Below are 27,913 nucleotides of genomic sequence, written 5' to 3' on the forward strand. Positions count from 1 at the left end.
GGGAGGAATGTCATTTTGATTTTTCCCAGCAGTATTAACCCCTTCACCACCCACCACATCCATTGTTTTATCATTACTGTCATTCTTAGAACTTGCTGGAATATTCACAGTTCCTGCAGTCTTCCTAGCAGTGTCAGTTCCCACTGCTGTGCTTGTAGAAGCTTCAGCTGGTCGGTTCTCTTCTGTCAGGACAGGGTTGTCATCAGGGGATAGTGCAGGCTGGTCTGACACTGCAACAGGTGAAACCTCCATTGCTTCTTCCACTGCACATGGTGCAATATGCTGATCCCCTCCCCCACCACAGGGAGGCTCAGGTGAGGCAATCTCATTGCTAGTAACAGGCATACCTTGTACAGAGGAACTACAGGTTCCAGCAGAAACTCCAGGCAGCGCTCTGCACAAGGCCTTCCCCTTCTGCTCCTCAGTCAGGACACCGTCCACCACAGCAGATTGGGCAGACATGTTGGAAGACAGTGAGGTGTGCTGACATTTCTCCACCTGTACTGGCTTGGCTTCAGGGACTTCTGTAAAAGCAGGCTTGTTTGCTCTCAGGGGTGACTCCATCTCCTGGATACATTTCAGGGTGCCATGCCCACTCTCAACCCCCTGGCTGGTTGCCATCGGCGATTCCAAGCCCTGACATGGAGGAAGAGGTGCAGAGGCAGATGGGCCCGCGTCATCCATTATCTGAGGCTCTCGCTGGTCCCTGGAACTTGCTGTCTGGCTGGCAAATCTCCTTTCATTATCAAACTTTTCTCCACTTTTATCCTTCAGCTTTTCCAATAATAAAGATTGTTCCTTTACCTTTTCCTCCAATTCCTGCAACTCAGGCTTCATGGCCAAACGATTTTTACTCCAGGCCTGGAAATACTCGATTTTGAAAGATTTGTGTTCAGCCTTCAAAATGTTAAGTTTTTCTTCAGCTCTTCCAATCGCCCTAAAACGATCAATGCTCTTCTGACTGAAGACATTCGCATCCACAGCAGGGCCTGGACCTACAGACAGATCCTCCACCTCCTCCTCACTAGGCCCCGTATCATCAGGGGGATCCGTCCCGGGGCCTCCCCCAGGATCAGGCATTATTCCTGGGCCAAGCTAGCAGGCAAGGCCCAGGCTTGAAAAGGGTTGGTTCTCTCAGAGAGCTCCTAGGGTGTGTCCTCCTCCTTCTTCCCACTGATCACCAATGTGAGGAGCATTCTTCTCACTGATCACCAATGTTAGGAGCATTCTTCTCACTGACCACCAATGTAAGGGACATTCTTCCCACTGACCACCAATGTAAGGGACATTCTTCCCACTGACCACCAATGTTAGGAGCATTCTTCTCACTGACCACCAATGTAAGGGACATCCTTCCAACGGACCACCAATGTAAGGAGCATTCTTCTCATTCTTCATTATAGAGGACCCAAAATTGACCCCTATCTTCACAATTGGCAATGATGGGATGTACCCAATATCAACGTCTTCTCCGCCTCTGCTTCTCCTTCTCTTCTTCCGGTGGCAGGAAAATGAATTGCCTCACACCATGTATGTTTTTATTGGTTAATGCCAAAGTTGTGGCAAAGTCAAAGTTGTACTGATCCCAAATCGTGGCAAAATCGCACGAGTTTGAAGTCGTATTGGCTGATTTCCTGTTCGTAAAAGACGATTAGCGCTTTTCTGTCTGTTACACCGTGATGAATGTGCTTACTCCATTACGAACGTTAGTTTTACCAGAACGAGCGCTCCCTCATAACTTGCTTCTGAGCATGCGTGGATTTTTCATGACGTTAAAGCCCACACACGACCATTTTTTACAACCTAAAAAACTACATCGTTTAAAACGTCATGAAAAAATAGAGCATGTTATGTTCGAATTTTTTTATGGACGTTTTTCAAAACCCGAAAAATGCTCTGAAGCCCACACACGATCGTTTTTAATGACATTAAAAAAAAAAAGTAAAAAACTTAATTTTTTAGAACCCGTAAAACAGTCGTGTGTACGGGTGAGCGTCTGACTCACTGCCTATCTCCCATGTGACAGTGCTGGTGCCAAGTGATTACATACATTGCATAAGTTGTACCTGTCTACTCTACATCTGTTCAAAGTTCAGAATTTATAAAGCTTGTCTGAGCTGTCAGAAAACAGGGGACAAAGAGCTAAAATTACACTCAGAGCTCAGCGAGGAAAGTTCCGGCAGCTCATTGGAGGGAAGGGACACCCCCCCCCCTTTACACCGGAACAGAGCTGAGGCTGTCAATCACAGACTGTGTGCTGGAGGTCCCTCCCGTCACCTTTTATTTCTTGGGTGTCAGAAAACCTTGTCAGTTGTGACTCATGCCAATAGCAGAGAAATGAAACAGCAGACAGAAATTACACTAATGCCCTGTACACACGATCGGAATTTCCGATGGGATAAAATCTGATGGAATTTTCCGTCGGAATTCCGTTCAAGCCGTCTTGCATACAAACTGTCAGACCAAATCCCGACCGTCCAAAATGCGGTGACGTAAAAGACTACGACGAGCCGAGAAGAATTAAGTTCAATGCTCCCGAGCATGCGTCGACCCGATTCTGAGCATGCGTGTTTTTTTCTCCGCCGGAGGTCCACACAGACAATCGGAATTTCTGATAGGATTTTTTTCAATTTTTCCGATGGAAAAAAATCCTATGGGGCCCCCACACGGTCGGAATATCCGATGAAAAAATTCTGTCTGACTTTTTTCATCGGATATTCCGATTGCATGTACAAGGCGATCGGAATCAGCTCGCTGGCAGGGCGGTTGTTACCTTTAAAAAAAAGATAATTTGCTGCGCTTTCAAAATGCTTTTAAGGCGCTTTGGAAGCGATGCCCACTCAGTGCAATGGGCAGCTTGTTTTGGAAGTGCTAAATACAGCGCTCCCAAGCTGCCCCAAAGATGCTTTTCCGAACGTCCCGCAAGCGCACCGCTCCAGTGTGAAAGCACTCACTGCACAGAATAAGAGGTTGTTTTCAGGCTCTTTTTAGAGGGTCTAGGGGCCCTTTAACATGGGCTGTCCAATCAGGTCCACCTGTCAGTTTTTCAGGCGGACCCTCCATTCACCCTTATCCGCTATCCGATCTGCAAAATCCAGATGAATGGAGATCCTATTTTCCATCCGTCTGGCGGATCGAATAGTATATGATCGAATGAAAATGGACAGGTGGAGAGCGGGACTGGATCTATCTCCGGTCTGCACAGTGAGTGGAGATGGACCTGTCACTGCCTACCCAGATCAGCGGAACGATCCCCCGCAAGCGGAATCTGTTTAACGTAGGCGCCCGTGTGAAAGGAGCCTCAGTGCTCTAAATTGAGACAAGTACACACTATAGAGGGATATGCTTTGTTCATATTTTATGTCTGAGGTTGACAACCACTCTAATCAATCAAAGTCACAGAAGGAAAAAGTATATGAACCTTTGCATTTCAGTATTTCTTAATACAGAACTCTCTCTCGGTTCATGTGTGTTTTTATAGTATCTTGCTTGAATGGCCGGCTTCAGAACACGTTGCAGAATTCTAAAAGGACGAAATTCCCATTCCTAAGGATTCTCCAACAATTACTCACAACTCTATTGGTGGCCACACACGTTTCAATTGTTTTATCCAATCGATGTGGGATTCGATCAAATCCACAATCAAACCGAATTGATTTGGATTCAGCATTTGCCAGATTTGATCAAACTGAGCTGATCGGCCAAGGCGGAATATTATCAATCATTTTGCATCAATACGCAGGCAGCAACAAGGACATTTGTTCGTTAATACGATTGGACTTTGATCGATCAGATTGTGAGATTGCCTAATGGAAACAGGGATGCGATCAATAATTTACAATCGTAAGTTACGAGCTATCAAATGAAAAAACACTTCCCCATATTGATCGCATGGGTTGTGGGCTATAAATCAACTATTCCTATTTGAGGAGATCGATCATTTATTGAAGTCTCAGCATGGACCAGTTGGCAGTGGTCATTAAGGAAGACTTCATTATCCAGGTGGACATTGGTTAGCATGTAGTTGTGGGACTACTAGTCCCTGGATTCCCTGGTAGCCTTTTGTCTACCTGTAGATCTCCAGCTACAGTGGAACAGGTAATGGTAATGACTAAGCGCTGATACTGAAGCAAAACGCGTCTACCTCTTTGTCCCCTGCTCCATCTGTCAACCACTTGTCATATGAAGCTTCAATAAAAGGATTTTTGGAAGTGCAGCCATCCAGAATTATTTCTTCATGTTACAGTGGAACAATGCTGATTAAGTCTACGTTTCCACTATTGCGACCCCAAAGTTGCACGATTTAGAGTGCGACTTTGAGTGCAGCTTTGATCCAACTTTACACTCTCTGGATTAAAGTCGCATCAAAGTAGTGCAGGTGTTCTGGCGAGCTGGTTCCTACCATCGATATGGTTCCCTCCAAAGTGCGCAGGCGCAATCCGAGCCGAAGGAAACCTCCGAGCGGGAACAGATGTTCATCAGCTGTAGACGCGCTTGCTCCCGATGGCAGATTATACACTCTATACACACCGCTCTACACAGCAAGGGACAGCAAGGGCCAGCAAGGGCCAGCAAGGGGCGGATGTGGTATTCAGCAGTGCTTTTTTGATTGGTTATCCACACCGCTCTTTACAGCAAGAGGCGGATGCGATACTGAGCAGTCCTTTTTGGGGGGATGTTTTTTTCTCAATAAATTAGATGTCTCACATCCTCCCCTTGCTGTATAGAGCGGCGTGGATAGCCAATCAAAAAAGACCTGCTGAATATCATATCCGCCCCTTGCTGTGTAGAGCGGAGTGTACTATAGAGCGCCGTGTATAAGCAGGCTTCAGGCAGCGGGAGCGAGCTCGTCTAAGCTGACAATCAGCTGTTGAGGCTCGGAGATTTCCGTGGCCTCCTACTGCGCAGTCGAGGCAGGAACCATATCGATGGAGGAACCAGCTCGATAAGACACATAAACCTTTTCAAAGTCACTTAGATTGGAACGGGTGCCACTGAATTCAATGGGCTGCGACTTGTCATGCGACTTTGTGTCCAAAAGTCACATGACAAGTTGCACTAGCAGAAACATAGACTTAATCTTCACTACATCTGAGCACCATAAACCAAAAACCCCATTTTATTCATTATTGATTTTCAAAGCAAACTCCCCATCTATCCATGTCTCCATGCTTTATTTTTTTCAAATTACTTTGAAAAACACACCCCTAGCATTTCTGTCGGTGGCCATTTTGAGTAAGGGCAAATGATTCATTTAGCATTTTCTTCCTGGAATAAATCTGCCCTTACCTCAAGCATGCATGCAGGCAGGAGGGTGTGCTTGGCTGAGAAAGACCCTCTTCCCCCTCCTGAAGACTCCTGGGATGTATGACATCATTTGCCTAGGCCAGAAACCAGGAAGTAACTGAAGAAATGTAAAAAAAAAAAAAAAAAAAAAAAAAAGTAAATCTAATATACTTTCCCATCTATTTACTAATGCTAGCAGCATGAGGATTAAAAAATAATCAATGTTGATTGTGAAAGTAAAGATCCACTTTAAAGTAACACTGTCAGATTTAAGGTGACCTCCCACTGAAAATGCTAGTTGCCTGGCTTTTATTCTGAGTCAGCAACATGTATGCAAATATGAGGATCAGATAAGAGCCTGAAGCCCTTATTGCATGTTTGTTCTGGGTCGCTGTCTGAGAAGTATTGAAGTCCAAGGTTTAGCATTTGAAAATGACGAGTCAGCAATGGAATCCTCCATATATCTCTCTCTTATGACAAACTGGGCAGATCTAAGGAATTTAAAACTCTCAGCATCCCCATAGTGTATTTGGCTGCATGAACAAGTTATATTTAAAAATATTATTTATGTTAGTTCTTAAAGTGGGGAGGGGGTTAGAACCTCTGCCGTTTTCTTTTTTCTTTATTGCAGTCTGTGTGGGAGATTTACCTTATTTGTCCCTGTAAGCAGGAAGTGAAGGGAAATCTTATGGAGAAACCTGTTCAGGTTCACTTTATCTGTGTCTGTTAGAAGCTGGCATGCCATGGTTTGGAGGGGAACATTGTCATTTCCTGAACTACTCACTTCCACAAGCTCCTGATTAGGAAATCTGTGTGTGTAACATAAAAAAATCTGCATTCTCATTACTTACCCACAGCACACATGGGGCAAAGACGCAGGTTCATTTTACCATAGCTCCCCCCAGCAGTGTCTAATCATTGCTTTCACTTCCCTGCTGCTCTGTTTAGGTGTGGGGAGTGGAGGAATGTCCTGTGCAAACTCTACCTAAAAGAGATAAAGATTGCATAGTAGGGTTGCACCAATACATTTTTTTTTTACCCGCGAGTACAAGTGCCAATACTTGAACACAAGTACTCACTGATACTGAGTACTGATACCTTTATAGTGCAATTTGATCCCACACAAAATGAATTGAGAAGTCACAATGACAAGCCTGGGTTCACACAGGAGTGGCGCGGGAAACTGCACGTGATGCGGACAGGAATCGCCCCGCATTTCTGTACAAATCAAATGCAATTCTTTGCAGTGCAATTTGAGCCCATTTCTTTTGTATTAGCTCAAATCAAAGGTATCGAAGCATTTTCACAAGTAAATTCCACCAGGGTTGTTGTTTAAAGGCTAATCAGTAGATTGACTTTTGTACAACCTCTCTGTCCATACATGGTCCCTGCTGAACCAGGCAAATTTCGATCCATGGACAAAAAAAAAAAAAGTCCATCCTAACACTAAAATCTCTACATATACAGACATCCATGATCTAACTAGGGTTACAACGGATCATCATTGATCCGTGATCCAAGCGGGTCGTAGCGTTCGGACCGGCACACCACGAGATCCGCGGATTGTAGCCATAGGAAAGGCTGCGGCTTCGGCCTAGCTCCAGAGCCGCGGCCATCTTGGTACACCCGGCCGCGGCGGCCTAGGTGAGATGTGGACATTACAGTGGGGGAGATGACGTGGACATTACAGTGCGGAGATGACGTGGACATTACAGTGGGGGAGATGACGTGGACATTACAGTGGGGGAGATGACGTGGACATTACAGTGGGGGAGATGACATGGATATTACAGTGGGGGAGATGACATGGATATTACAGTGGGGGAGATGACATGGATATTACAGTGGGGGAGATGACATGGATATTACAGTGGGAAGATGATGTGGATATTACAGTGCGGAGATGACGTGGACATTACAGTGCTGAGATGACGTGGATATTACAGTGGGGGAGATGACGTGGATATTACAGTGGGGGAGATGACGTGGATATTACAGTGGGGGAGATGACGTGGATATTACAGTGGGGGAGATGACGTGGATATTACAGTGGGGGAGATGACGTGGATATTACAGTGGGGGAGATGACGTGGATATTACAGTGGGGGAGATGACGTGGATATTACAGTGGGGGAGATGTGGATATTACAGTGGGGGAGATGTCTGTGGATATTACAGTGGGGGAGATGATGTGGATATTACAGTGGGGGGGATGACGATATTACAGTGGGGGAGATGTGGATATTACAGTGGGGGAGATGTGGATATTACAGTGGGGGAGATGTGGATATTACAGTGGGGGAGATGATGTGGACATTACAGCGAGGGAGACGACGTGGATATTACAGTGGGGGAGATGTGGACATTACAGTGGGGACTATATATGGAGGTGATCGAAAAAAAATTACGATCCGTGACTCTGATCCAAAGAACGATCCTAACCGTGAGATTTTAATCCGTTTCACCCCTAGATCTAACACTAACCTATATCTAACCAAGTAAAGAAAAATAGTATACATGCCTTTTCTAAAGCCACTCCAAACCGATCTCCAGCGGCGGAAGCTCTATGGAGGACATGGCCGACAACAGCTGTGAAATTAATGGAAGTGACGTCATCCATAGACTAACTATGGGGATTCCGTTGTCAGCTTCCTCCTCTGCACCCGCCTCCACAGCGAAGCCGCAGCTGACAGCTCAGCGTGGGATCGGATCAGCTTAAATATAAGGTTTGTATACTAATTTCTTCTTTACAGCGTTAAATAGGCTAGTGTTAGATTGTGGATGTCTGTAGATGTAGAGATTTTAGTGTTAAGGTGGACTTATCCTTTAATGGATTGTTTAAACCTGAACTTTCTGTAGGCTGTGATCAGTCTTATTTACCAAATGATTTGCAACTCTGTCCAAGTACCCACAAGATGACACCACTTATTCTGGTAGTGTTACCCTCCTAGTTGTCCATCTTTGGCTTCCATAACTCAGAAAAAACTTAAAGGAGTTGTAAAGCTTCACATTTTTTCACCTTAACGCATCCTATGCATTAAGGTGAAAAAACATCCGATACTTACAGGCCCCCCAGCCCCCCGTTTACTTACCTGAACCCTCGAAAGTCCTGCGTCGTGAACGCGATGGCTTCTCGGCTCTCCAGTGGATAGATTGCTAGCAGCACAGCAATTGGCTCCCGCTGCTGTCAATCAACACCAATGACAAGAGGGCCGGGGGGCGGGGGCCGAGTCCTGTAGTTGGCAGCTCTGGACGCCGAAGACAAGACTCAGGAGCGCGCCCGCAAGCTAACCCCCTTGGGAGAGCGCTTCCCAGGGGGGTAAGCTGATGTGGGGAGGAGTCAAGATAGCCACCGAAGGACCCCAGAAGACAAGGATTGGGGCCACTCTGTGCAAAACGAACTGCACAGTGGAGGTAAGTATGGTATGTTTGTCATTTAAAAAAAAAAATAGGGAACCTTTACAACCCCTTTAAAGTGGACCTCAAGGCTCCTTCAGAAGAAAATAAAAGTCAGCAACTACAAATTCTGCAGCTGCTGACTTTAAATATTAGGACACTTACCTGTCCAGGAATCCTGCGGTATCTTCACCTCAGCTGATTTTTTAATCAGCTCACGGGTATTGCTGCTACCATCTCAGGTAAAAGAAACTGGCCTTGCGGCTCCACAGCCAGTTTCCAAGTGCGCTGCGCTTTGTGAATGGCCTGACAGCAGGGGAAGTGGAAGCGGGTACCTGTCAAAACCAGGCAAATAAGCGGAGACCTTTGGGTGGACCTCCGCTTTGAAGCCAACAGATCAGTATGACAGCCAGGCATCAAAGATGGCCTCCATATTTTGTTCAGTTTAGGTATCTTTTCGGCAGGTTGGGCTGAAAATTTCTCTAGGTGATAGTTTTACAAATGTACAAGGAACATAGATTTAGCAGAATCTGCTTTATTTACAAAAGATGCAGGCATCTGTACAGATACAGTATGACAGTACTTGTTCTGCAGCAGCACATTAAAGATTCAATTTAAAGTTCAGCAATTCCTGATTAACCCAACATCCACAAAATAATATCAGTGTCTTGTATTTCTAAATCTAAAATATTGCAGCTATAAAGTGGAAACTGCCCTCCAATTCCTGGCTGATAAGGAACATTGGACTGCCCTGCCCCAGGTGCCACGTAAAGTCATGGTAGGGTAGCTAAATTGCTTGGCAAAGCATCTCTGAAGCCTTGAGTCGCCCAAAAGGACTGCCGCTAATGGAGAAGGGTAGCCCCTGCCGTAAAGGGAGGGTGCTGTGTGACCGCAGTGCTAAGTATGAAAGAGGATATCAAGCCAAATGGCAGAAAAGCCAGGACGGGTGCTGAATCCATGTTCCATCTCGACCTACAAACAAAGAAGGCTTTTTCACTTTATAGCTGATAGCAGACACCTCCCTTAAAATATAACAGAAGAATAAAAACCCAATTTAAAAACAAAGTACAGTATTTGATAAGAACTAATAAAATAAAAATAACCGTAAAGCAATTAATGATGGAGGCAAGACATGAGGAAACTGTAGCATTCCTCAACAAAGATGGTTGGACCACAAGGTGACTTGACAGAGATGACAACAAACAATAGTAACCAGATTTCAGTTCACTGTGGCTGCTATGGATTCTTTTTCTTTACTAAATATGCCTTTATTAAAGCTTGGAAGCCTCAAGACTTTTGGGGCATCAAAATCAACTCCAAATATGGACAAGAATGCTTGAAGAAGGTCCATGAGTTGATGTTCCACCCAAGTATGTGCTTAAAGAAGAATTCTAGGTATGGAAATGTTTACATAGTTACGTTGGTTCAGCTTAAATCACTGAAGTAGTCACCACTGGTCCAGTGACCACCACTTGCTTTCCTGTCCCATGCTGAGTGGATGTCCTGCTACATTCCGAACACAGGAGGTCAGCCACTCGGCAAGGGGGCCATTCAGAAAATGCTTTGCATTATCTCAATGAATGCAAGGTGTTCTCCGATAGGATGAGGTGGCGAGACGGTGCAGTGATGCAGAATTTCATTTTGCAGGGAGGCTTTAGCTTCATTTTCACCCACTAGGGACAGTTGTCACGCTGATCCTAAATCTGTAATCATTTCTGTCCCTGAACATGCAGGCAACACGTGAAATTAGAAATCTTTACCTGCATGCTTGTTGTGGGTCCAGGACTCCAAAAGTATAGAAGCCAAAGAATCAGTATAACAACCAAGCATTTTCAGAAGGAGGCCTGTAATAGCAGTCTAGGTATTTGTCTGAGCACAGGCCTCCCTTAATAACTAGACTCCCTCTGCTGCTTCAAGCAACACCCATTGCAAATGTTGCTAGTTTGATATTAGTTCACCTTTACCAAAAAAATGCCTATGCAGATAAGGGGCGTCTGTAGATAAAAATACGCTACGCTGCTCTGACTAAAGTTGAATAATGCCCTTGCTATAGGTGTAGGCCATGCATGTACCTCCTGAAGCCTGACTGAAAAACTCCCAGGATGTTGACGGGACAGTGCCAAGTAGGCCTAGTCATTACTGCTGACCGCCTCCATCTCAAACACTGGGTTCAGAACTTCTCCATCAGGGGAGAGAAAACGCATGGAATGGAGATTGAAGAGCTCATTCCTGTGATGGTGGAGGTTTGAGTAATGACTAGGCCTCACTTAGCAAAGTCCTGGGAGTATTTCACCCAGGCTTTGGGAGGTATATAAATGGCCTACACCTATAGCAAGGACATTATTCAACTTTAGTCCGAGCTGTACAGTTGTTTTTTTTATCTACAAGCACCCCTTACCTGCATAGGCATTTTTTGTAAAGGTGTACTAACCCTTTAAGGGTCATTATAATTGTTGTGTTAATCAAATTTGTACTGACTACTTCCCATGTTTTATAGTGGAAATACTCTCCATTGAAGTTTATCTACACCTAAATGTTTGGATAGAGTGAAACCTTGGCACGCCAGGTGTGAAGAAACTACAAATCCAATGAGGCATTGAAAGACCCTTGACAACCACAGACATGACTCCCAGTGAAAGAGCATGATGGGATTTGTAGTTTCACCCTGGAGTACCAAGGTTGCTACCCCTGAGTTTGGGTGAGGTTTTAAACTATCTCTCACCCATTGGGAAGATTCACCCCTCTATTTGTGACCATTCACATCGGAACAGAAAGTGAAGGGAAATCCAAATTATACAGTTGTCACCAGAACGGGTGGTAAGGGGAATGTCTTCCTGTGACAACTATAACAGAGCATTTTACATTATTTTGGGGAGATTTCCCACTTATTTTTGTGTCTTCTGGGCAGGAAGTGAAGCAAAATCTTCCCAATGGGACACAGCAAAAAAATAAAAATTTTCAAACAAAATAAAAGTTTCGGCTACAGATACATTAATAATCAAAGTGTAAGGATTCCTTTGCACAAATAAAGTGAATAATCACAGGCATTCCAATGTATTTTACAGATCTGGTCCCACCGTTGTCCATTCACAGACCCTGACTGGCAGACTGGTAAAAAGACTCTCCTTGATCTTCCAGAACCTCCTTGAACTGGGACACCACCCGACCAAAGTGCGACCCCTCCCAGAATATCTTGCCACATTGACTACAGCAAAAGAACAGGGAGACCTTTTCCACAATCCCTGCGGGGACAGAGCTTAGCTGCACTTTTGCTCCACTGGGGAGGTTGAGGTACAGGCCCAAGTCCTTCATCCATTCAAGATCCTGGCTGCCGTCTGATGATTCTGACTGACTGGCAGGTTGAAGCTCCTGGGGGTCTGTGAAGGAGAGCAAGACATAAATAATTAGGATAACACACCAATGTTACATTACATGAGATTCATTGTTTTGTTTCACTCAATTAGAGGTTGAAACAGTTTAATGTTGTCTCTTGACCATTTAGAGGGCGGAATTGCCGAAGTTATCTTTAAAATGAATAAAAAGTCAGCACACTGGACATTACTTACCATCAGTGTGAAATGTCCCTTGTGCTGTCGTCTTATCATTTAGGTGAAAACGTTCTCTTTCGATGCCCCCCCACAATTAGCTGATGTGGTGTGAGCCTTGTCTGGCACTCATCAGTGCCGATTATATGCCCGCCCTTTCCAGGCAGTTCCTCCAGCCATAGAAGTTAATACTACATCAATGAAACACAGCCTGCGAATAAAGGGGGTAGACCTCTGAATCATCCACCCGTCCTCCAATCACAGATTCTGTTTAATTCATAGATGCTGTATTACGGCATCTATAAATGGATGAACTGAGGTGAAAGTGCGGGCATAGTTGGGCACTCTTGATGAGAAGAACGGAAGATTACGGCAGCGAGTCACTCTGGAGGATGAAGGTTTCACCTAACAAGGATACAGCAGCACAAGGGACACATCATGCTGATGGTAAGTAAATTTAAGCCAGTCATAGACAGTTCTAATTTTGGCTTGCTCAGCAGGAACCGGCCAAGATTCGAACCATGTATGGGCAGGCTGATTGTACCCTGGTTAATAGATCAACTTGGGTACAACCAGCCTGTTGCATTTCTTCATATGATTATTGGCACTAGCAATAATTACTGTGTTCTCCGGGACAGCTACCCCCACCCCCATGCAAGGAGAACACAATCGCTTCACGTGAGGGATTCCCCCATTTCACTTGTGAAGGATTTGTAATTCTGTGCAGCCAGTTTTGTGATCCAGATAAACCTTGCCCAACAGCAAAGTCTGACTTCCATTGCAGAAGCAGTACAGCTTGATCAGGAATACATTCTCAGCCTACTGATTGGGCATTGCAACAGGAGCACTTGCACTTCAATGAATGAATATTTATTTGCATTTTTTATGATTTTGTAATATATCGTTGTATATTGATTTATGTCTTGTGCAGACAATAGTATTTTTTTTTTATATTATGCCTTTTATGTATGCTAAACTATTAGATTAAAAAGTGGAACTTCTGCTTATCTTATCCACCCCCCCCCTCCGGTGCCACAATCGGCACCTTTCGGGGGGGGGGGGGGGTATAGGATAGCCGTCTTTGACAGGTATCCCTTCCCACTTCTGGGAGTCCCTGCCGCGGAGCCGTGATGTCACTGCATGGCTCCCCCAGCCGCCGGGCCAATAGGAGAGAGGAGAGGGGCCGAAAAGGGTACACTGCCGGGTTTCCATACCCGCAATGGCAGCGGAGCACCTGACAGCTGATGGAAACATCAGCTGCGGGTGTCGACATCGCTGGACTCCAGGACAGGCAAGTGTCCATTTATTAAAAGCCAGCAGTTGCTGTATGTGTAGCTGCAGGCCTTTAATTTTTTTTATTTATTTTTTTGCGGAACACCGCTTTAAGCGCCACATTATTTATACATTTATATCTGTATTTGTATTTATGTGGGGACACGTACGATTAATGATAGCAGCTAAGCAGCTACTCGTTCTTTATTCATTTTTTTATTTGTTCTTTACCTCTTTTCACCACTCTATCATCTATTGATCTTAACAGAGTGGTGGTGGCGCATAGGAAGGTTCTTTTATTTTAGCACTGAATATAGGTTGTCACTCTGCTAGCACTCCTATTTTCTGCTCTCTGCACATGTGCACTGTCACAGAACTTGATTGGCTCCAGGTGCTGCCTCTCCCTCTCCTGGTCTGAGTGCTGCTGTATAAGGCATTTCAAGAGGCTGTTGCCAAGACAAAGTCAGGAACTAGCTGCAATTTAAAAATATAAATGTTCCCAACACATAACCACATGAACTTTGTTTTTCTTTTTATAACTGCCTGGAGGTCAGCTGTATTAGAAAAACTAGCCAGGACCAGGGCAAAGCAATGAGAATAACTGTGAAAAAGGGAAAGGAAGATAATTAAAGGAAATCTATTGTGTTAAAAAAGCTATTTCAATATGCGTGTGAATGTGATCAGCTTGGCGGATGTGACCTTGTCGAGGTCTGTTAATGTTAAAGTGGTTGTAAAGGCAGAAGGTTTATTATCTTAATACATTCTCAGCTTTAAGTTAAAAAAAAACGCCTGTGTGCAGCAGCCCCCTTCAGCCCCTCAAATACTTACCTGAGCCCTATATAGATCCAGTGATGTTGTAGGAATGTCTCGGCTGCCCGGGACTCCCCTCCTCATTGGCTGAGACAGCAGTGATTGACATTGGCTCCCACTGCTGTCAAAGTCAGTCAGCCAATGAGAAGAGAAAGGGGACGGGGCGGGGCTGTGGCCACATGTCGATAACAACCCATCCAATCCATACATACAAAGAAACCAAAACAAATAAGTTCAGAAATGAATTTATGTGTAATAAAATGGAATGACACAGGGAAAAAGTATTGAACACACAACAAAAGGGAGCCGCAAAAAATCATGGAAAGCCAAGATACCAGCAGAAATCTATCAGTAACTAGCAATCCTGTCCCTTGTTGGTGCAAATTAATATCAGCTGTTCAGTCTAGACTTATGATGGGTAAAAGCAAAGAGCTCTCTCAAGACCATCACAACCTTATGGTAGCAAAATATACCGATGGCATTTGTTACAGAAGAATTGCCAAACTCTTGAATGTTCCGGTGAGTACCGCTGGGGCCATAATCCGTAAGTGGAAAGAACATAATTTCACCATAAACCAGCTATGACCAGGTGCTCCTCGCAAGATTTCTGAGTTGTTCAAAAGTTGTTCAAAAGCCAAGGGCCACTTGTGGAGAGATTCGGAAAGACCTGGAGTTAGTAGGTACAATTGTTTCAAAGAAAATAATAAGTAATGCACTCAACCGCCATGGCCTGTATGCACTTGTTTAAACTTTGCTGCCCAACATTTAGACAAGCCTGTGAAATACTGGGAGAATATAGTCTGGTCAGATGAAAGTTTGGATGCCATAATACACAGCATGTTTGGAAGTCAAATGGCAACTCACCCCAAAGACACCCCCATATCAACAGTGACGTTTGGAGGTGGGAACATCGTGGTGGGGGCTGTTTTTTAGCATACAGTACTGGCAAACTTCATATACAGTGGGGATCGAAAGTTTGGGCACCCCAGGTAAAAAAATGTATTAATGTGCATAATGAAGCCAAGGAAAGATGGAAAAATCTCCAAAAAGGCATCAAAATACAGATTAGACATTCTTATGATATGTCAAAAAAAGTTAGATTTTATTTCCATCATTTACACTTTTAAAATTACAGAAAACAAAAAAATGGCGTCTGCAAAAGTTTGGGCACCCTGCAGAGTTAATATCTTGTACTGCCCCCTTTGGCAAGTATCACAGCTTGTAAACGCTTTTTGTAGCCAGCCAAGAGTCTTTCAATTCTTGTTTGAGGTATCTTTGCCCATTCTTCCTTACAAAACTCTTCCAGTTCTTTGAGTATTCTGGGCTGTCTGTCACACACTGCTCTTTTAAGGTCTATCCATAGATTTTCAATTATGTTGAGGTCAGGAGATTGTGAAGGCCATGGCAAAACCTTCAGTTTACACCTCTTGATGTAATCCCCCGTGGATTTTGAGGTGTGTTTAGGATCATTATCCATTTGTAGAAGCCATCCTCTCTTTAACTTCAGCTTTTTCACAGATGGCATCAAGTTACCATCCAAAATTTGCTGAAATTTTATTGAATCCATTTTTCCTTCTCTTCGTGAAATGTTCCCTGTGCCACTGGCTGCAATACAACCCCAAAGCATGATTGATCCACCCCCATGCTTAACAGTTGGATAGAGGTTATTTTTCATTAAATTCTGTGCCCTTTCTTCTCCAAATGTACCTTTGCTCATTCCGGCCAAAAAGTTATATTTTAACCTCATCGGTCCACAGAACTTGTTTCCAAAATGCTTTAGGCTTGTCTATATGTTCATTTGCAAAGTTCAAACGCTGATTTTTGTGGCGAGGACGTAGAAGAGGTTTTCTTCTGATGACTCTTCCATGAAGACCATATTTGTACAAGTATCTCTTTATAGTGGAATAGTGTACCACAACTCCAGTGTCTGCCAGATCTTTCTGGAGGGATCGTGCAGTCAAATGTGGGTTTTGAATTGCTTTTCTTACAATCCTGCGAGCTGTTCTGTCTGATATTTTTCTTGGTCTTCCAGATCTTGCTTTAACTTCCACTGTTCCTGATGACTGCCATTTCTTAATTACATTCCGAACAGAGGATATTGACATCTGAAAACGCTTTGCTATCTTCTTATAGTCTTCTCCAGCTTTGTGAGCGTCAACTATTTTCAGTTTCAGTTTTCTAGACAACTTCTTAGAAGATCCCATGGTGCCGATTGTTGGGGCAAGGTCAGATGAGTCTGGGCATTTAAAACCTTTGAGATTGACATCACCTGGTCTTCCTAGACAATGATTGAGAACAATCCATGACACTGGCAGGTCTCAGCTTTGCAAAGGGGGCAGTGCATGCTATAAATTCTGCAGGGTGCCCAAACTTTTGCAGATGCCATTTTTTTGTTTTCTGTAATTTTGAAAGTGTAAATGATGGAAATAAAATCTATCTTTTTTTGACATATTATAAGAATGTCTAATCTGTAATTTGATGCCTTTTGGAGATTTTTCCATCTTTCCTTGGCTTCGTTATGCACATTAATACAAATTTTTACCTGGGGTGCCCAAACTTTCGATCCCCACTGTAGTTGAAGGAAAAATGTGCCAAGACATTCTTGATAAAAGTCTGCTGCCATCTACCAGGATGATGAAGATGAAACGAGGATGGACATCTCAGCAAGACAATGATCCCAAACACTAAGCCAAGGAAACTCTCAACTGGTTTCAAAGAAAGAAAATACATCTGCTTGAATTGCCCAGCCAATCACCTGACTTGAATCCAATAGAACATCTATAGAAAGAACTAAAGATCAGATCATAGAAGAGGCCCACGGGACCGTCAAAATTTGAAGACTGTTTGTGTGGAAGAATGGGCCAAAATCACACCTGAGCAACGCATGCGACTAGTTTCTCCATACAGGAGGCGTCTTGAAGCAAAAGATTACCAGCAAAAGATTTTTTACCGAGTAGTAAATACATTTCAGGGCCAGTTCACATCAGATGCAGTTCCGTTTTTTCTGCACCTGAAACTTACTGAACTGGTGTAAACCAGAGCCATTGGAATACATGGAACACAATGTGCATGCATTTTTAGTGCAGAAAAAAAGCACACGGAACTGAACGCAACTGCGTCTGCTGTGAACTAGAACTCAGTCAGCGTGTTCAATACTTTTACGTGTCATTGCATTTTATTACACATAATGTCATTTCTGAACTTATTTGTTTTGATTTTTTTATATGTATGGATTTGCATAGGTTGTTAATCGGCAATTGGTAAAAATTTCATGTCAATAGCACCTTTTCTTTTTACTTGCTTTAATACTTTTTTTCAGGTGTCATTGCAATAAAGTAACATTTGGATGTGAAGTCTCATTTTCAAACATTTCTGCCATTTGACATATATTATGATATTGTTTTATGAAGATTTGTAGATTCTGAGGCCCCGTACACACGACAGAGGAACTCGACGTGCTTGGCACGTCGAGTTCCTCGTCTCGTTTTGGGATGAAGCCGCCGAGGAGCTCGGCGGGCCGCCTTCTCCTATAGAACAACGCGGCCAACGAGAAAATAGAGAACATGTTCTCTATTTTCTCGTCGAGCTCCTCGGCGGCTCCATCGAGCCAAAACTGTACAGACGACAGAGATTCTCGGCAGAATCCGGGTTTTGACCGAGTTTCTCGGCGAATTCTGCCGAGAATCTCTGTCGTGTGTACGAGGCCTGAGACTATTCTATCACCATCCTGGCTTAATGACTGCAGAGATAAAAGTCACTACAGGAGAAGCCAAGAAGGGAGTAAATACTTTTTAGTGACTCATTGGAATTGATTTAGTAAAGGCAAATAGGCTGCACACTTTATAGGGGGGATGTTGCACTTTACAAGGGATTTTGCCCCAGAGCTTAAAGCGGGGGTTCACCCTATATAAAAATTTTTTTTTTTTTTCCCTCTAGCATTAAATTCGGCATAGTAGCGCGAGCTACAGTATGCCTGTCTGTATTTTTTTATCCCCATACTCACTGTGCTATTGTACATTGAAGATTCCGGGGAATGGGCGTTCCTATGGAGAGAGAAGGTGATTGACGGCCGGCCCTGGCACGTCACGCTTCTCCGGAAATAGCCGAAATAGGCTTGGCTCTTCACGGCGCCTGCGCATAGCCTGTGCGCAGGCGCCGTGAAGAGCCGAGACCTACTCCGGCTGTCTTCGGGGAGCGTGACGTGCCAGAGCCGGCCGTCAATCATCCTCCCTCTCCATAGGCACGCCCATTCCCCGCGGGAGTCGGAATCTTCAATGTGCAATAGCACAGTGAGTACGGGGATAAAAAAATACAGACAGGCATACTGTAGCTCGCGCTACTATGCCGAATGTAATGCTAGACTGTTGTTAAGGAGGGTGAACCACCGCTTTAATGAATGTGGGGATAGTTCCCTTTGCAAAGAATGCCAAACCGCATGCAAGCAATATGTTTTTTTTTTTAACCACTTTCCGCCCGCCAATGACAGATTGACGTCGGCAAAGTGGTTGTAGAATCCTGACTGGACGTCATATGACGTCCTCAGGATCCTGAGCCACTGCGCGCCCCTGGGGGCGCGCATCGCGGCGGTCGTTGTTGCAGGGTGTCAGTCTGACACCCCGCAACACCGATCAAGGTAAAGAGTCTCTCACGGAGACTCTTTACCACGTGATCAGCCGTGTCCAATCACGGCTGATCACGATGTAAATAGGAAAAGCCGCTAATTGGCTTTTCCTCACTCGCGTCTGTCAGACGCGAGTAGAGGAGAGCCGAACGGCTGCTCATGTGACAGGGGGGGTTTGTGCTGATCGATTATCAGCACAGTCCCCCCGAGGATGCCCACTGGACCACCAGGGATGGCCACTAGACCACCAGGGATTAAAAAAAAAAAAAAAATATGCCACCCTAGACCACCAGGGATGAGGACACAAAAAATGGATGCCAATCAGTGCCGCAATGGATGCCAATCAGTGCCCACAATGGGCATCACTGATTGGCAGGCATTGTTTGGCACTGATTGGCATCCATTAGTACAACACATACGATAGTGCCCATCTGTGCCACCTGTCAGTGCCCATCCATGCCGCCTATCAGTGCCCATCCGTGCCGCCTATTCGTGCCCATCCGTGCCGCCTATCCAAGCCCATCCATGCCCATCCGTGCCGCCCATCAGTGCCGCATATTAGTGCCACCTCATCGGTGCCCATCAGTGCCGCCTTATCAGTGCCCGTCAGTGCAGTACCATCAGTGAAGGAGAAAACATACTTATTTACAATGGTTTATAACAGAAACAAAAACAACTTTTTTTTTCTAAATTTTCGGTCATTTTTTTTTGCAGAAAATAAATATCCCAGAAGTGATCAAATACCACCAAAAGAAAGCTCTCTTTGTGGGAACAAAATGATAAAAATTTAGTTTGGGTACAGTGTAGCATGACCGCACAATTGTCACTCAAAGTGCAACAGCGCTGAAAGCTAAAAATTGGTCTGGGCAGGAAGGTGTATAAGTGCCCTGTATGGAAGGGGTTAAACAGGATTTTTTTCTTGCAGATGACTGGATGATAGAAGTCAGCACTTCATTCACTAAGCTTTGGCGATAATTCCCTTTCAAAGTGCAACTTCTCTTGCAAAGTGAACAGAACCTTTAGTAAATCATCCCCATTATGTCTTTGAGCTGACCCTCTGACTTATAATCAAATGTGTGAACCCGTAAAAGACAATCACCGAGCAATACTATTAAGAAGAAAGCTGTGTAATTATACCAAAACGTAGGTTTTTAAAACAACTGAACTGAATATTAATTATGTTAAGCTGATTACATTGACATATAACTCTAACGAACTTTGAAGGACAGACAGCCCTTTCTAAATGGGGGCCATTGTGACTTGTCTGAGCTCTACATTCTGTTAACATGTTTAAATAATTACTGTCTAGTTTCCCACATGGGGCCAGTAAATGTCCTTTTATACATATGTAGTAAATTGGAAGCAGCAAATCCAGACTCGTGTGTGGCAGCAGTTCAGACACTTGTCTCAATGTATAGTCTGAGCTGGATGCAAAACTCTTTCATTTCTATAAGCGAGCAATCATCAGACACCCCATGCAATGGATGAGCAATCTTCTTTCTTAGACTGTTTTATATCAAACTTTTTTTTTTTTTAAAAGGAACAAATTTACCCTTAGTTATATAAAAAATATAAATGATTTTTGCTTTATAGTCATGTAAATGTGAAATATTTCTTCTAAATAAATATATGATCTATGCAGTCAGCAGGTGGAGTCATGGCTCGTTTTTACATGTTTTGCCTCTGTTTATAAACATTTTACCGTTTATACTGCTCTATAGCTGAAGCAGAAATTAACAAACACAGTGGAAGACTAAAGTGGGGTACACACTATGAAGAAAAAAAAAAAAAAAAATCGGAAAAAAAACTCCGTACGAGGCACGATCAATTTCTTATCATTTCGACGTCCGATTCAGACTTTCCAAACGCAAATTTTCAAAGGGACTAATTATTTTTTTGTACAGGACTAACAATTGTTGTTTATTTTGTACTGTTTTCATATGAGAAAAATCAGATACAAAAGACTGCACATGGTCAGAAACAGTAATCCCCCCAAAAAAGCCTTTGTTGTTCAAGATTTTTTGTACAACTAGTACCATCCTCGGATTGGACCTGCTGTAAAACATTGAGGAAAACCAGACAATCATTTGTCAGAATTTCTTATAGTTTGCACTGGGCTTAATTTCTTATCAGATGGCCCAGTCCCTTATCACATGGCTTCAGTTAGACCCCTTTCACATTGAGGAGTTTTTCAGGCGTTTTAGCGCTAAAACTAGTGCCTAAATACCACCTGAAAAACTCCTGCCCTGCAGTTTCAGTGTGAAAGCCTGGTGGCTTTCACACTGAGGCGATGTGCTGGTGGGACCGCTCCAAAAGTCCTGCTAGCAGCATCTTTGGAGCGGTGTGTTTACCGCTCCTCCACCGCTCCTTTCTATTGAAAACAATGGGACACCGCAGCTACACCGCCGGCAACGCACCTCTGCAGAGGCGCATTGCGGGCGGTGTTTACCCTTTTCCGGTCGCTAGCGGGGGTTAAAACTACTTCGCTATCGGCCAAATACCACCGCAATTCTGATGGTATAGCGCCGCTAAAATAGCAGTGCTATACCGCCACCGCACCTCCCGCCCTAGTGTGAAAGGGGCCTAAGACAAAGCATGGCTCAAGGCAGTGTGTTTCTGCTGTGCTGTCTCTAGCTAACCCATAGTGCTTTGGGAATATTTATCATGAATTACATGTTTATCTGTAAAACATAACATGTGTGTCAGTCTGTGTCTATTCATCTATCATAAAAACATTTACAACAGCTTAAAAGCTTATGAACATATTACTTTGACCATCATGAGCAAAGTGCAGGTTTTCTTTTATGATAATATTCAGCATGCTGGAAGATATAATGTATGTAAAGGACAGCCTTTATGAAACAGAAGGCATTCACATGCCAAGTCCATATTATATCCAAAACCAGGGCTTTTATTCAGCTGGAACTTGGTGGAACTCAGTTCCACCACTTCTGGCTCAGGCCCTTTGCTCCCTGTTCATCACCACTATCACTTGTAAACACAAAAGTCCAGCTTCTGTGTTTACAAGTGACCGCTTGTCTTCCAATGGCTCCCACAGATCTGATCTCCTGAGCGGCTCCCACTGAGTGCAGGATGGAGACCTGGGAGATGTATGTGCCTGGGATGCAGTGTGGATGCCAACACCCCCACTGTATGATCTCTCTGCAAATGAGAGAGGTGGAACCACCTACAGTGTGCAGGGAGGTACTAGGGAAGAAGAGGGGTGAAGGTGAGATGTGGATGGAGGATGCAGTGGTAAGCAGCTGTGGGCGAAGGCTATGCACTCTGGGGTAGATCCACATAGAAATTCCGCCGGCGTATCTACTGATACGCCGGCGTCATTTCAAAATTCCTGCGTTGTATCTTTGTTTTGAATCCTCAAAACAAGATACGATGGCATCTCGGCTAGATCAGACAGGCGTACGTCTTCGTACGCCGTCGGATCTAAGATGCAACTTTTCGGCGTCTGCTAGGTGGCGTTCCCGTCGTAATCCGCGTCGAGTATGCAAATGAGCCATTTACGGCGATCCACGAACGTACGCCAGTCCGTCGTTTTTTTTTCTGTCGTTTGCGTTCGGCTTTTTAGCAGCTTTTGGTAAAGCTGCTATACTGAGGCGTACTCAATGTTAAGTATGGCCGTCCTTCCCGCGTACAATTTTGCATTTTTTTACATTGTTTGCGTAAGTCGTTCGCGAATAGGAATTTGCGTAGAATGACAAAACCGTCGTAAGCATTGGGGGGTTGCGGTTTAATTTCGAGCATGCGCACTGGGATACCCCCAAGGAGGGCGCATGCGCAGTTCCAAAAAAACGTTGTTTACGTCGGGTCACGACGTATTAACATAAAACACGCCCCCTATTAGATCCATTTGAATTCCGCGCCCTTACGCCGCGAGAGATACACTACGCCGCCGTAACTTACGGCGCAAATTCGTTGAGGATTCAAACCAAAGCAAAGTAAGTTACAGCGGCGTAGCGTATCTTACATACGCTGCGCCCGGCACAGATGTATGTGGATCTGCCCCTATGTGTTTAGCGCACTCCTGAACTTTGCACTATGTGTGTAACCCTACCAAACTCTGCACTCTATACATAATGCACTCCTGGTATTTAATGCCATCCCACTATTAGTATGATTTCATCATACCCACTATTTGATATGGTTTGGAGGGTGTATGTGCAGGGGGAGTGGGTTTTGGGGGGTCATGGTTGAGTTTCTGCACCTATTTTCTGAGTGAAAAAGGCCTGTCTAAAACAACAATGTTCTAGAGGTCAACTAAGCATCCATGATTGCTGCTGTATAGAAAATATAAAGCATACAATTATAGAGTAACTTATATTAATAGGGTATGCAAGTTAACGATTGAAATACTTATTGCCATGATTATGTCTAATATCTACAGACCAAGAGCCTGTGGCAAAAGGCACTACATGCAGCTATGTGGGCCACATTCAGGTGGACATGTTGCTTTGCCCTGCAGAGGCAAATCCCAGGTTTACTCTCAAGTGCTTTAAATTGTCCTGGCACTGTATCAGCTAGTAAAATAAATCAATGACAAGACAAATCAGAGGAAACAATTTATCTGGTTCTTCTCAAGTCAGGATTTAAGGCTGCATTCACATCTAGACGGACGAAATCGCGGCGTTTTGTCGCCGCAAATCGCGGTAAAAATAGCGGCGTTTTGTACCGCGATTTGCGGCGACAAAACGCGGGTATTGTCCGCCTAGATGTGCCCCAAGATGACCCCCTCTATGGAGATGATTGCCATCTCCTAGCCGAACGCTCGAAGACGCCTGAAAAAAAGGTCCGGGACCTTTTTTCACGCCGCAGGCGACAGGCGTCCGGCGTTCGGCGTGGAGATGTGAACCATCTCCATAGAGGGACATGTATTTCCAGCCCTCTGGCGGCAGAGGCGTAGCGCTACAGGCGTAAAAACGCCTAGGTGTGAATGGGGTCTAAGTTATCACCTTCATTAATACACCAGCAGCCTCCCTCCCTCCCTTACTTTCCCATTAGTAAGAAAAACTTTGGGAAGGGAGCCAAGAGCAGAAAATGTGAGGCATTGTTCCAGGCTGCCCATTGTGTCCCGACCTTTTGCACACTTCAAGGAATGCCTGGTATGTCAGATTTACTTCCCTTCCCCCCTAAAAGGCATCTTGGCCAGGATGGCCGCTCAGTGAGCGAGGTCTCCACGTCAAGAGGACAAGATAGCAAGGCCCTTCTCTCTCTCTCTCTTTTTTTTTTTTCCTAGGGAGGCAACAATAAAAGAAACATTGTCATAAAGTGGAGAGCGTTTAATAGATTTCCTGGGGCCTGGAGGTGAAAAACAGGTCATCCGGCGGAATGTGGACCTCCAGACAAAGTTTCCTTGGGGTCAACAATGTGACTATTTTGGGGAATCAAGGGAACATAGCAAAATATTAGTCAGGGAAGAAAAATATAGCAGCAATAGAGATTAATGGTTCGCATTGAAAAGAAAAAGGGAGAGTTTGAAGTTATAGGACTAGGGGGAAAAAAAACAAAGATCAGAATTATTGCAAATCTGTTTCTGGATTTTGTTTTCCGATGCACAGTTTGGCAGAAAAGCTAACAATCCAGAGTTTGTTTTCGTTTAACCCCAAAGGCCTGCTTGTAACACATGAGCTCTATACGTGTCTATTCTGGAGCATAGTCTACTTGATCTGAAACAAAGACAGGTCTACCCAAATATAATAATGTTATATTAGTTGTGGTACTGGAGGCTCACACTTCAATACAGGAAATCAATTTTAAATCATAAAGTACCAAGTAGACATAATCTGATCGTAGATCCGCTCAGCTACCACTTTCACTGGGTTCAGCTATCGCACATTCATAATGAGCACAAAGTCAGCAACAATACCTGGGAACGCTAAAACATCGAAACAATACAAAATTAGTGTTAAGTGACCTAATTTGTGCCAAGAAAACCAGCCCTGTGATATTAGACTACCACCAGCTTGTATTGATACAATCTTGTGGGAGTCGATGATGACGTCAGAAAATGTAGGGGTGAACAGCTGGTTGGGTCAAATATGACACTGTACAATGCAGGGGGAGTCAATGATACATCATATAATATAGAGGAGTACAGCTGGGGGAGCAAATGATGATATCCTATAATCTAGGAGAGTACAACTGGGGGAGTCAATGATGACAGCATATAATCTAGGGGAGTCGATGATGCATCATATAATATAGAGGAGTACAGCTGGGGTAGTCGATGATATCATATAATGTAGGCGAGTACAGTTCGGATGGTCAATGACATCATATAATTTGGGGAGTACAGCTGGGGGGGTTAATGATATATCATATAATCTAGGGGAGTACAGCTGGGGGAGTCAATGATACATTGTATAATCTAGAGCAGCCTTTTTCAACCGGGGTGCCTTGGCAAAATGTCCAAAAAATTGCCCAAAAGTTGTAGCCAGCAGGTGGATCAAGCCTAACTTTTAGTTACACAAAGCCACAGGTTTTCATTGAGCACCATTAATCTAGCCGCTGGCACCCTAATGTCCAATGATGTCATCAATTAAGGAGGATGTTGTTTGCGCCTCCCTTGCCCTTTCCTTAAGCACTGGGGTCACAGTGATTGATGGAGAAGATAAACACTGGAATACTAGTCAATACCATTGTGCAAAAGTGTGTTTGCATTAGAAGAATACATCACCTCCAATGTTGGGTGCCCTACATGTGTGAATGTTGCTGCATTAGGTATAACTATTAGTTTAGTTTTTATATTTAAAAATAGGGTGCCTCAATATTGTGCAGAATTTTAAAGGGTACCTTGACTGAAAAAAGGTTGAGAAACACTGATCTAGAGGAGTACAGCTGGGGAAGTCAATGGTATATCATATAATCTAGGGGAGTCAGTGATGACATTGGATAATCTAGGGGACTACAGAGGACTGGGGAATCAATGATGGAGAAGGATCTGGGTGTTGCGATATATCATAAGGCTTACAATGCCCCTCTGCAGTTTGAATCTAGCAAGATTCCTTCTTGCTGTATAAGACGTATTGACACCTAAGAGACAAACATCATTTGTACCCCTGTACAAAGCATTAGTAAGCCCTCATCTGGAATCTGAAGGTTTAGTTTTGGGTATAATTTTTATTACTATACAGGATTTATACAACGCCAACAGTTTGCGCAGCACTTTACAGTGTTAGGGCAGACAGTACAATTACAATTCAATACAGGAGGATCAGAGGGCCATTCTAATTAAAGCTTACAATATAGGAAGAGAATGGAAGTGGAAAGAGTGCAGAGGACAACTAAACTAATGGAGGTTAAATAGAGAATAGTATTTGTGGGAAGGAGTTTGTATCAGTTAGCCATAGTGACATAGAAGTGTCATCCCGACAAACTGATAAGGGAACAGAGAGTGTAGTTGGGACTTTGAATACACTCAGAAAAGTGTAAGCAAAAGTTTAAAGAAAATACTTTTATTTTATACAATTTAAAAGAGCACAGCCACAACATAGCTGCATATAATACATTACAATAAACAATGCACTAGTTCTTGAGATGGGTCAACGTGTTTTGTGGCTGCACCGCTTCTTCAGGACCATTAATGTGTAGAGAACAGTGTTGATAATATTAAAAACTATGGGGCAGATCCATAAAAGAATTACGGCGGCGTATCTCTTGATACGCCGCGTAATTTCAAATTTTGCGCGTCGTATCTTTGTTTTGTATCTACAGAACAAGATACGACTGCATCTCGGATCGATCCGACAGGCGTACGTCTTAGTACGCCGTCGGATCTTGGGTGCATTTTTTCGGCGGCCGCTAGGTGGCGTTTCCATCGAATTCCGCGTCGAGTATGCAAATTAGCTTGTTACGGCAATCCACGAACGTATGTCCGTTTACGTTTGGCTTCTTCCGGCGTATAGTTACCCCTGCTATTATGAGGCGTACTCAATGTTAAGTATGGCCGTCGTTCCCGCGTCACCTTTTGAATTTTTTACGTTGTTTGCGTAAGTCGTTGGCGAATAGGGATTTGCGTAGAATGACGTCACCGTCATAAGCATTGGCTTGTTCCGGTTTAATTTTGAGCATGCACACTGGGATACCCCCACGGACGGCGCATGCGCTGTTAAAAAAAACGTTGTTTACGTCGGGTCAGGACGTATTTACATAAAACACGCCCCCATCACATCCATTTGAATTCCGCGCCCTTACGCCGCCAAAGATACACAACACCGCCGTAACTTACGGCGAAAAAATTCTTTGAGGATTTGAAAAAAAAGAAATAAGTTACGGCGGCGTAGTGTATCTTAGATACGCTGCGCCCGGCGGAGATATGCGCCGAGGTACGTGAATCTGCCCCAAAATCTAGGAGGAGGAGGAGGAAGAGAACACAGATCAAAATGATTTTTGTATACAATACATTATTACATCTTGGTCATACATTGGTATAGGTCAGAGCATCATGTCAAACAAAGTACAGTCATGTGACTATGAAAAACATGCTACGTATGTGGTAATATAAAAAAATATAGTAATGTTCAAAGATGACGCAAAAAACATTTACCCCTAAATAGGTGGGACAACATGCAGGGTAATTTAGAGGGAGGAATCACTGGTCCAATAGAGCCTACTGGCCCATGGGCAGATAACCCTCAGGGACGAATCTGTATATATAGTCAAGCTGGCAAGGCAAGAGCAGAAAAAAAAAATTCTCTGCTCTTGCCTATTTTGGAGTGAGAAAATGTTTTTTGCATTATCCTTGATCATTACTATATATTTCCACACATGAGCCATGTTTTTCATATTCATATGACTGTGCTCTGACCTATACCAATGCATGACCAAGATGTAAGAATGTATTATTGTTGTATACAAAAATTATTTTGATCTGTGTTCTCCTTTTACGTTGTATATTTGTTTTTACCATTATCTTTACTGTTCTTTACCGCACTACACCTGAGTGGTCCTGAAGAAGCGGCGCAGTCGC

At 43.9% G+C, this 27,913-nt stretch overlaps 1 protein-coding gene across 1 annotated transcript in view; it reads right to left on the reverse strand.

The window, feature by feature from the left end:
* Positions 1-9,197: 9,197 nt before the first annotated feature.
* Positions 9,198-27,913, reverse strand: part of EXD3 (exonuclease 3'-5' domain containing 3) — a 439,907-nt gene continuing 421,191 nt past the window's right edge. Inside the window, exon 22 of the mRNA XM_040324501.1 lies at positions 9,198-12,059. Coding sequence (XP_040180435.1) covers positions 11,770-12,059 — 290 coding nt within the window. The 3' untranslated portion in view covers positions 9,198-11,769. The remainder of the gene's footprint in view (positions 12,060-27,913) is intronic.

Source organism: Rana temporaria, chromosome 9, assembly GCF_905171775.1.
Source record: "Rana temporaria chromosome 9, aRanTem1.1, whole genome shotgun sequence".
In the NCBI taxonomy this organism is placed as follows: domain Eukaryota; kingdom Metazoa; phylum Chordata; class Amphibia; order Anura; family Ranidae; genus Rana; species Rana temporaria.